Source organism: Solanum verrucosum, unplaced genomic scaffold (genome assembly GCF_900185275.1).
Source record: "Solanum verrucosum unplaced genomic scaffold, falcon-dt-bn FXZP01000118.1, whole genome shotgun sequence".
NCBI classification, from domain to species: Eukaryota; Viridiplantae; Streptophyta; class Magnoliopsida; order Solanales; family Solanaceae; genus Solanum; species Solanum verrucosum.
Window position 1 is genome coordinate 2,264,741 of NW_026020568.1, and position 12,075 is coordinate 2,276,815.

General features: G+C 31.7%; 1 protein-coding gene across 2 annotated transcripts in view; it reads right to left on the minus strand.

Moving 5' to 3' along the window:
* The window catches only part of LOC125810494 (cytochrome P450 CYP72A219-like), a 58,715-nt gene that overhangs the window by 14,070 nt on the left and 32,570 nt on the right, over nucleotides 1-12,075 (minus strand). For both annotated transcript variants that reach the window (XM_049489963.1, XM_049489966.1), the window contains one exon: nucleotides 11,368-11,895. In XM_049489963.1, coding sequence (XP_049345920.1) covers nucleotides 11,470-11,895 — 426 coding nt within the window. In that variant the 3' untranslated portion in view covers nucleotides 11,368-11,469. Of the gene's footprint in view, nucleotides 11,896-12,075 lie in introns of those variants that run through there.

The following is a 12,075-nucleotide window of genomic DNA, read 5'->3' on the forward strand; positions in this document are numbered from 1 at the left end:
TACTACAAACTTCTAGTGACGCTTGAAGAAATTTTTGAGGGCATCCTAAAAATTTCTGTCCCAGTTAGATGTCTAAGAGTATCTCGAACTGTTGATATATGACTTGTAGAATTTTTTAGATCCTCTCAAAAATTATGTCCCAGTTGCAACTCTCAATGTATCTTCAGTCTCGACTTATTGGAAAGATCCTTTTTCGAGAATTTTCGAGTCCCTCTCAAAAATTCTGTCCCAGTTTCTATTGTAAAGGAAAATAGAACTTTTATGGGAGATATGACCGAGCCATTGTGGCGCCTACGTATCCCGTTGAAGCAGAAATCAGGTCAAACGTAGTTCCCCTCTCGAGGGTTAATAAGAAATTTTAATAAGTAAACGACTGAGGCCGACACAGGCCGCCTACGTATCTCATTTTAGAGAATTCAGATCGAACGTAGTTTAAGTACAAAAGGGAAATATTGAAAATATATGAAGGGGTGACCGAAGCCGAAATAGGCAGCCTACGTATCTCATTCTTGAGAATTCAGGTCAGACGTAGTTCATTACAAAGGGATAAATTCTAAGCATAAAGGATTACAAGCAAATAAAGGCGGTTACAAGGAAAAGATAGAAATCGAGTCTTCAAACATGGTATCTTTTAACAACATTTAAGTAGATTGATGACTTGTGAGATCCAATGTTCACGCTCAATCATGTAATGTCATCAAACAAATGTATCGATATGTTCTTTAAGCAAACTGACGAGTTCTCTCTCCTGTGCTTTTGTCAGATAGGCACCAATTTTGATTTCTTTGATGCATTTTTCATTTTCCTGATTCACTATTCTGATCTCTTTTGAATTCGGGTCATCGTGACTCTCGAACTATCTGAATTCCTCAACCAGGTGTTTAGGTACCATGATCATTTCATTGTAGTCCTCAAATTTGTCTGCACCTGCCCTATTTTGTTCATTCAGCTTGTGACATGACATGCTATTGGCAGATTTGAAAATATTTTCACTGAAATCATAAACATATACTATTAGATAGCAAATATAAGGCAAGTAAAGTAAACTTCCACATTAAATGAGGTTTTCATTTGAGATAAGAAAATTAGAACTTTGGCCATGACGATAAATCATTTTGTCTTTTTCAAAATATGAGGAGGGAAATTAAAACATAGTGAGGCCAAAATATAGTAAAGGATGGCTCTCGAGCCTCATTCGAAACACCACCAATTTTAGAAATAACATGAATTTTTTTTATGTCTACCAAGACGAGTGGGAAATCAAGAGCGAAGTGGATGTCCAATTAGGCATTTTCTCCTTTGATTTGCTGTCTGGTATGACTGTTGTCTCGATCATCTCTTCAAGCACAATATCACCTTATTTGAACCAATTTTTGATTGCTTCCCCTAAACCATTTTGCATTAGAAAAGACTGATATAAGTGAGACAATGATTTTAGAAAAGCTTGATCGAACTTCTGCTTGTTCTGACCCTCCTTCGGCACTAAAGCAAAAGCTTGATGAGGTGATATGATCACAAATTTGGATTTCTCTGTTTTGGTTGGAGAGACTACAACCATTGAACGCATGACGTACCAATAAATCGCCGATCCTTCCGGAAAGGGTTGAGTATAAAAAGTCCGGTTGCGATTATGCAGAAATCGTCCTTAATATACTATACATACAACAGGAAATGCCATGAATGCAATTTAAACACGTTTAGTGCAAATAAACAGTTCATCAATTAATAACAATCAGTCAAATAACTCAAATCTTATGATTATAACTTAATTAAATCCCAGCAGAGTCGCCATTTCTGTTTTGCTCGAAAATATAAAATAAGAGAAAAATGACTAAGTTTTCAAAAAATCAACTAAACTTATGGTTTAAGAGAAATCAAATTTTCAAAAGAACAGAGTCGCCACTTAATTTTTAGTAAAAAATCAAGAAAAAATATAAGGTTTTTCAAAAGACTCAAACAGATTAAAATCAATTGAAATTGAAAGGGTTCGAAGTTCAATGTACATTTCAAGAAGGTGTTAGGCCCTCGGAATGCCCGCTAACTTGCGGTTGACCGGCGATTTGACTAAAATGACTTTGACTAATTTTTGAAGTTTTAACTAAGTAAAAATAACTCTTTTTTTTTATCATTATCATTTATTTTTATTTATATGTTTATATTTTTTATTATAGTCATTATTATTATATGATTATCTTAAGGGAAATAGGACTAAGTGGGATTTTCCTAAAGGGAAATAAATCAAGTGTTGACAAGACTAATATTAAAATAAGAGCAAAGTAATAAAATATACTTCAATTTGAAAAATAAAATGACATAACCATCATTGGGAATTTAATTAAATTAAACCGTAAGATAATCAAAGTGTTAGTCAAATACAATAAAACAATTAAAAGAGGGAGAAGAAATAATCAAATTTGGGCCTATTACCGCCCTGAAGCATTGGGCCAAAGATGCTGTTTTTTTTTTTTGGACTTTAAACCAATTCCCGTTTTGGTATACACAAGTTGTATATTAGTGCATACAACTCGTATACCAACCCCGTTTCCTGTATCTTAGGCTGTATACCGAATGTATACATCCCGCGTCAGCTTTGTGTACCTGTATTTTGAATTTATGCCTAGTATTTCTGCATTCGCGCTTTATTTTGCATAAAAACCGACTATTCCAGTTGAGGTCGGTATTCATTGTTTTTTTAGTAGTGTTATATCCAATGGACCATGGAAAAACCCTACATTGGTTCTCCTCTCCATTGTAGAGAAGATAATTAACTGAGCGAGATAAAGCTAGTACATAATCTTCATATTGATCAAATCTCAGTAAAATTTGTCTTGGAGCAAGTAAGCTAATTAAACAATTACCCTTGGTACCAAGATGTTCCGGTAAAATTGACCTTAATACCTACAAATCTGGCGCACCGTGGGATAATTTAAACACCACTGCTTGATGCAATCCCTCTTCAATCATAAAGTCTTGCCTTTTTTCCATTGAAACCGTGATAGTAGGTTCTCCATGAATTATTTCGATTGATTTTGCGATTGTTTTTGAGTTAATTAGGGCAGATTGTTTAGGATTTGTAGTATTGGAATTGGAAAGGGTGGCATATGTGGTGGTTAGGGGTGGTGGGGCGGGCTGGACAGCCTTGAAAGGAGGTCATCCAGTGGCCGTAGCAGCCATGAGAGTTGCGCAGCTGCTGGCTAGGAAACCACCTTATCCGGTAAGTTACCTAACAGAACTTGAAACTTTGTCTCATTTTCTTTATTCTTTAACCTGGGTCTGACTGCTTGACTCACCAACCTTCCTAGGTCACTTTTTTTAAAAGGAATTTTACAGCGTTTAATAAATTTTAAAAAATATTAATTAAAGTGACCAATGTTATATTCTCTATTTACTTTTTTTTTTGACATGAACTTAAATGTCACGATCCAAGGTAGACCCTAGGTGTAACATGACGTATATAACCCCGAGAGGCCCTACACAAGCCACTTAGCATACATAAATAAGATAATAGAAATTCAAAAGAATTTAAAAGATAGTTTACATCATAAAAGCGTTGTGAAAAACGAAGCGGAAGTCAACATAGTCTCAATAGCCATCTATTACATAAAGAGTGACCATGACGTAACCCTAGTGTCATGTACAATATCTGAAAAGTAATGACTGAAAGCGATAAAGGGTTGGTCCTCGAAGCGTGAGGACTCACCACTACTAAGTATGATCAAGGTGACTCCTAGTCACGGGGATGAGAACTTGGAGCATCGGACCCTACATTTGTATAAGAATGTAGGCAAGAGTATGTGTTAGTAAAAAGATGTACCACGTATGATAGCAATGCATAGAGATATAAATCATGCTAAAAAGGACTTTTTCATGCTCATGAAAAGACCGAGTTAAAACCATAAGAAAAAGGTTATTTCTTAACGTTTTTAAACATAATCAAAATTAAATCAAATAATATTGGTCTTTCAAAATCTAAAACAAAACCAAACCAAATCCAAATAAAACCAGTTTATTTAAACGATTTGGTTCAATTTGTTGGTTTGGATTGGTTTTTATCTAAACAATGAACACCCTGGTCATACACCTTATAAAAAAAGACTCATTTATGTCCTTCGTTAAAAAATTGGCTCATAATAGCATGGATATTGGATAGGTACTTAATGTTGCGACCCGATTTCGAAAACTAAGGTTTCGAAACCATTTTCGCAACTTTGGCAATTTTGTTAATTTTTTGGAAAAATGAGTAATTTAGAAGTCGCCACTTAATTTTTTAGGAAAAAGGGGTTTTGAAAGAAACAATTTACATAAAACCAGAGTCGGATAAGGGTTCAAAAAATTCTCTAAGGAAGAGTTTGGGCATCTTAGAGAATCCGCTAACACGCGGTTGATCGACGGATTTATGGCTAATTTTAAAAGAAAACTTAAATTGCTTGAAAAATTTTATTTTATTATTTTTTTGATAAATGAGAAATCTTTTGATACTTGTACATTCGTATTATCCCAAATAATGAAATAATTCAAATGTTGAAGTGCCAAAATAAAATTTTAATTTAACAATTTATCCGAGTCAAGTTTTTGAGTCTAATAATCAGCACAATCTCTTAGGCGTGGATTTGAAAGCTAAATACTAACTATGAACGAATATAGATAATTCTCAAGTTAGTCTTGAAGCTTAGATTGTATGAATTAAAAAGGTTTGAAAATTTGAATACTTGAAGCAAAATAAGTAACAAAATAGAAAACTTCCCAAGGATTCATCTAAATTAGATATAAGAAGAAAGTGTAAGCATTTCTAAAACAAATTAAGAACATAAGTCAAGATAACAAATAACAAAATTTTGGGCGCTTGGCCTAAATGCTCTTTGTTGCTGCCGATCTAACTGGACTTTTCAAGTCCGAAAAGAATCCAATTTTCAGCCCTTTGGGGACTGCCGCCATCCTACTGGTTTCTCTAGGTTTAAACCCAATTTTGTTTCTCCTTTTTCGGCCTTTTTGTGGTCTCGGCTGCTGCTGGTCATTTTACCAAGCTTTTAAGTCCAAAATATTCAAATTTCAGCCCTTTAGGATTGCTGCCACCCTGTCACTGTGCTGCTGGATTTTTTGGGTCTCAACCCAATATATCAGCTTCCCTTTCGTAACTTGGTAGAGGTTGATTCGAAAAGAAGAATATGCAATAGGTGGGGAATCCAAATGGACTCAAACGAGTGTCACATGAAAAGAAAAATGAGGGAAAGGAGGATTAGCAAATAATCAAGAAAGGAATGGTGATGGTTTAAACTCAAACAACATTTAACAAAGGAAATCGAATCTATCAAACGAAGAGGAAAATCAACAGAAACAAAGAAAACAAATTTCAATGGCAACACATTTTATTTTTTTCATGTTCAAATTAAGAGAAGAAATAACCACAAGCTTTAGTCATGGATTTAAGCAAGAGAAGATCAGCAGGTAGACAAGGAACGAGACAATTTAAACGATTCGCTATAAACTTTAAATTTTACATCGGCAAACAGAGAAACAAAAGATCAAGTCAAAAAATTTAGTTAACACCAGAGACATTTGGCCAAGTAAATACGCTCCTAGAAATAACAATGATTATAAAACTGTTGGAAGGTGAAAGTAACATGAATTCCCAGATCATAAGAACAAATAGGAATCATTTTTAATTCTTGAGAGAACTGGTGATAGCTATTATGACAGGTTGTGAATGATAACATAAGAAAAATCCATAATTTATCTTCCAAATTCATAAATAGGCGACTAGATGCAGGAAAAAGGAATCAAGAATTCAAAGGCAATCATCAAATTTCACTCATAACAGAACATACTTCAGAAAATTACACACTTAAATCAGATGAATATATGACCCAACTATATCTATTTTATTTGGAAGTAACAAATAGGTCCATACTCGAGCGAAAGAAAGGAAAAGAGCTTCAACTTGAGCTAGGATAACTTTTAATCACAAGAACGACAATCAACTGCACCAAAACTGAGATTTGAACAAGCATGCTACGATAATAAAGAAGAGCTAGACGGAGTAACAATAATTTGGTTGTTTCGAACTATACAAGAAATTAGCCGAAACACATTTTATTGGCAGCGAAGCTTAACATAACATTTTAGTCTAAACAAACTTGAAGTGACATAATATACAACTTATATCTTTAAGAAGGCAATGAAGAGAAATCGGCAACTATATTAACATGGATTTCAAAGTCGAATAAGAATAACAATAACTAAAGCACATATATAGATTTATGAGCTCGAGCAAGTAAAAGAATCACATTGTGACCTCTAAATTATAAGAGAACAGTCATCAACAGATCAACAAACTTAATACACTTATTCAAAACTGACTTAACTAAGTGAACAAGATAATGAAAAACTTTTATTGTCCTTCACATAAACATCACATTAAACACATTGAATCTAAAAGATGATTAACAACACTAAAACAAACAACAATTTCACAATGCAACAAAAAGAAAAGACTAAAGAAAGAGCAAAGAGATTACCTAGTTTTGGGCAGCGAACTAAAACGACTAGTTGAGAATACGACTCCACCACCTCTTTCAACCCGAACTGCCAGCAGTGCCGGCTCAATGCTTATAAAAATTAGGCATATGCCTTAGGCCCCCAATTTTAGGGGGCCTCTAATTTTTACCACAATAAATTATGTGTTAATTTATTTTATAGAAAAAAATAATTATCTAAGATAAATATATTAATTTATTTTATAGAAAAAAATAATTATCTAAGATAAATATATTTTTCTTAAAAAATATATATATTATTTTATTCACCTTAACCTCAATAAATAGAAGAAATCAAGAAAAAATTGTCTTCTTACATTCTCTTCACTAACTCTCGCACTGTAATTTTCTAGACTCCTTTTATACTATAGGTAAGTTAGAGCTCTATAAAAAATATGAATAAATAGTAAAAATCATGTTTTGGATAAAGTGAATTACAATCCTGTTTAGATTGACTTATTTTATGTGTTTTTAAATAAAAAAAAGAGAAGAAGTTTATAAGCTGCTTTGTCAACTTGTTACTTATAGAATAATGTTAATAAGTTATATAATAATTGCTAGCTAAAAAATTTTAGGCCTTTAATTGAAATTTCGCTTTAGGCCTCCAAGTACGTTGAGCCGCCCCTGACTGCCAGAAAAGCCACAAAGATTAAACTATTGAACCAAGATTTCCCAAACCTTTTAGGGTACTCTCCCGTTTCCCAAAAAACTCCCCCTTTGAACAGTGAAGAGAGAAGGGATTATATAGGACAATTTCTGGGTCGAAATTGAGGGGGTAAACGATGTGGGACTGCTGCAAATTTTGAAATTCTTAGAGGATAAGGTGTGAGCAATAACGTACCATTCTCAACGGAAAAATTGACGAGGGACGCTTGATTTTGAGCAAGGACGAGTGAGGCGTCAAGATGGAGACAACTGGAAAAATCGAGTACATTACTCGTACAAGAGGATAAAGAGAGAGAGATGGGAAAGGTCGGACACGCGCGAGGTCACTAGAATCGTTGTTTGCAGCGTTGCTGGACTGGGTCGCGATTTTGGACTGGTTCGATTTGGGTCGCGATTTCGCTGGGTTCTCGCGAGGAAGAAGACACTAGTGGGGTCGGTTGGTATGCGTTGCTGTTGAAGTTGTAATTTGGATGGGTTTCTGTTCAATTTGGAATGGGCTGGACTGTTATTAGTGCAAAGAAGGAAGGAACTTTTGGGCTTAATTGGAAATGGTTGTTAGAAATAGAATGAATTAATTACTTGAGTGGATTCTTTTTAAAAAATAATTACTTATTTTAGATATACTCTTTAATTATTACCATTTATAGCAATATAAAATAATAATATATATTTTATTAGATTTTTTTCTCTCTCTCGCCTCTTTCTCTTTTTTTCTCTATCAGTTTTTAAATTTTTCTCTCTTGCTCGCTCCTTTCTTTTTGTTGTTTTTTTCTTTTTGCTGCTCTTTCTCTCTCTTTCTGTTGCTTTTTTTTTTCCTTTTGTTTCTCTCTCTACTTTCTTCATAGAGTAGTGAATGATTCGTAGAATGAATAAAATTTGTATCAATAATTAATTAATTAAATAAATAATTTAATTGTAACAAATGAAGTGACATAACAAATTGCAAAATGAATTGAACTTGAATTAAAAATGTATTACACACATATTAAAGTTGAATTAAAAATATATTACACACAATGATCTATAAAGTAAATTAAACTTGTATTAATAATGAATTAAACAAGTAATCCAATAGTAACAAATAAATCAAAAAATTGCAAAATAAATTAAATTGCTTTAAAATTGTATTACACAATATTAAAGTTGAATTAAAAGAGAGAATTAAGAATGAATGAAAAACATAACTAACAAAAGACAAGACAACGATCTATAAACTGGATTAAACTCATATTATTCATGAATAAAACTTATATCATATGTATCTTATAAATTGTCTTTGCTTTTATCACTAAGAAAATGAGTGATGGTTGTAATATGTATTAAAAATGTATTGTGCATATCTTATAAATGTATTATTAGTGTGTTACCTAAATTATTCTTGTTGGTATCCGTAAAAAATGAGTAAATTGTGCAATACGTATTATAAATGTATTATTCATAAATAAAACATGTATTATATGTGTCTTATAAATTACTTTTGGTTTGTATCACTAAGAATGTGAGTGATGTTTGCAATATGTATTAAAAATGTATTGTGCATGTATTATAAATATATTATAAGTGTGTTACCTAAATTATTTTAGCTGATATCATTAAAAAGGGAGTGAAGTTTGCAATATGTATTATAAATGTAGGATGTATTGTTCATGATTTTAATACAATTTTAATACAATTACGAAACATATCTAATACAACTTTAATACAAATGCGATATAGTTCCGTAAATTTCATCATTTTCGAGCTTCAATCCAATATTTTTCCTAAAGTCAATTCTAAACTTAACCAGGCCCTCTTAAAATTGAGATATAAACTCCAAACGATATTTTCAACTATTTGTAGGAACAACTTATCAAAACTAATCGCAAACGAAAGAGAAGTCAATGATTCGTAGACTGAATAAAACTTGTATCAATAATTAATTAGACAAGTAATCTAATTGTAACAAATGAAGAAACATAATAAACTGTCAAATGAATTAAACTTGAATAAAAAATGTATTAAACACATATTAAAGTTGAATTAGAAGCGAATTAAACATGAATGCAAAATGTAGCAAACGAAAGAGCATTATGTGATTTGTAAACTGAATAAAACTTGCTTCAATAATGAATTAAAGAAGTAATTCAATCATAACAAATCAACCAATAAACTGCAAAATGAATTAACGTGTATTAAAAGTGCATACACAAATATTAAAGTTGAATTAAGCATGGATAAAAAATGTAACTAATGAAACACCAGACACTGATCTATAAAGTGAATTAAATTTATATTAATAATGAATTAAATAAGTAATCTAACAGTAACAAATAATAAACTACAAATGAATTAAATTTGCATTAAAAATGAATTATACAATATTAAAGTTGAATTGGAAGAGAAAATTAACAATAAATGAAAAACGTAACTAACGAAAGACAAGACAATAATCTATAGACTGAATTAAACTTATATTATTCATGAATAAAACATGTATTATATGTGTGTTATAAATTATTTTAGTTTGTATCACTAAGAACATGAGTGATGTTTGCAATATGTATTACAAATGTATTGTGCATATGTTATAAATGTATTACAAGTGTGTTATTTAAATTATTTTGGTTGATATCACTAAAAAGGAGTGAAGTTTGTAATATGCTTTATAAATGTATTGTTCGTGATTTTAATACAATTTTAATACAATTATGAAATATATCTAATACAACTTTAATACAATCGCAATACCATTCCATAAACTTCACCTTTTTCGAGTTTTAATCTAATATTTCTCCTAAAATCAATTATAAACTTAACCAAACCCTCTTAAAATTGGGATATAAACTCCAAACGACATTTTCAACTATTTGTAGGAACAACCTATCCAAGCTAAGGTCTCAAGTTCAAAACCCTTTGCTAGCGAAAGCAAGGGGTTTGCCTTCTGGGTCGAGTTCATCAAACTAGGTTTGCCTAGTGTGAGTTACCTCTCCTATGTGGTTTGCGAGCTATTGCATAGGAGCGGGAGTTTTACCCAAAGGGTAGCGGCTGGGGATTTCCCTTGTCATCAAAAAAAAAAAAACTAAACACAAATTCGTAAAATTCAAATAATGAATTCAAAATGAATCTTTATAATGACCATCAATGGTGAACTCTTGTTTTTATAATTTTAAAGATTTGAAATTTCTATTTGAGAACATGATATTGTACAATTTTTTTATTTTTCTATTCCTCTTCTCGTCGTGTTTTTAGATAAAAATAGTGAAATATGGGCAAAAACTGATTTAAAAACAATTATTTGAATGGAATTTAAAAAAAAAAAGAATTAAAAAAAAGAGGAGGAAGAGAAAGAATGACACAGAAAGAGACGACAAAGAAGAAGAAGAAAAATAAAAAAAGAAGAGGAGGAAGAGAAAAAGGGCAGAGAAAGAGGCGAAGGAAGATAAACAGTACATTTTTTTAATTCTAAAAAAATGTTATATTTAGTTAGAAAAATTATATTGCTATAGATGGTAAATATTTTTGTAATATTGCATATTTATGTGATTTACCCAAATAGAATTGGGTCTGGGAATATAGGAAGAAATAGGCTGAAATTGGTCTTAAAAAGGAAGCCTAGAATGTGGTCAATTTGACTTAAGAAAATAACCACATGAATTGCAATTTCGATCAAATTGAGGTGATTGGTTGATTTCGACCAAAATTGAAATAAGACGAATTAGTATCGATTAATTACTGAGCTTCTTAATCCTAACGAAATAAAATAATTAACTTAATTATAAAATAAATAATTTAAAATATAAAGTATTATATAACTAAACTAATTAACCAAATATCTAATTAAAACAAAAAAAATTTTGAGACGATTTTCGAATATTCATAAACTATATTAATTATATACAAAGCTATATAAAACATATATATTACTTTAAAAATTATAAAAAAAAAAGATAAAAATTAAATAAAAGTAACTTGAAAAATATTTTGAACTTTATAAAAACTAATTATATCAAATCGTTTGGAATTTAAGAAGCTCGGTGATTAATCCTATTGTGGAGGTCCAAAATTGGGTGTCAACACATAATTTAACAAAAATGGCATAATTGAATCAAACTTTTAACGGATGACATAGATAAAATCAAAGTTCAATGACATATTTGAGTCTTTTCCATTATTTAGATATAGCCTATGATCGAATGAAAGCAGGGACCAAAGCTGCAATACAAATCAACTTAATTATGCTTGTTTGACATAGTCATTAATTCAATGTAAGACAATTCATGTAAGTCTCAACTTACAATCTATGCAACACTAGAGGAGCACCATATTTGGGTTGCATAGTTATTACAGACTGTGGAGCATGAGTGTACGAAGGAGATAGTTCAAACGCGAAGCGTTGCAGAATCATAGCCATAGCCATCTTCGCTTCTATCATTGCGAAGTTCAGTCCAATGCATATCCTAGGTCCCGCGCCAAATGGGAAAAACGTCATTTGGCCCTTTGTTGCCTTTGAAATGCCTTCACTGAATCTCTCTGGCTTGAACTCTGTTGCATCTTCGCCCCATATTTCCTTGTCATGATGCACTAAAATTGTTGGTAAAGACAGCATCACTCCTGCTGGTAAATTTAGTTCCCCTAGCTTCGTTTTAGTTGTAATCCTTCGACCAAGTGCACCAACTGGTGGATATAGCCGTAACGACTCGTGCAAAATCATTGTCACCTATTGTTAAAATGAGTTCAGCATTGAATTAGCATAGTAATAAGGAAATCAAGAACATAGAACCAAAGACTGATGGAGCCTATGTCAAACGGGGTCAAATGAATCTAATATTTTCCACAAACAATATAAACACACGCATACTCACAATTTGATTGGGCATAGAGTTAAATAGAAAAGAAA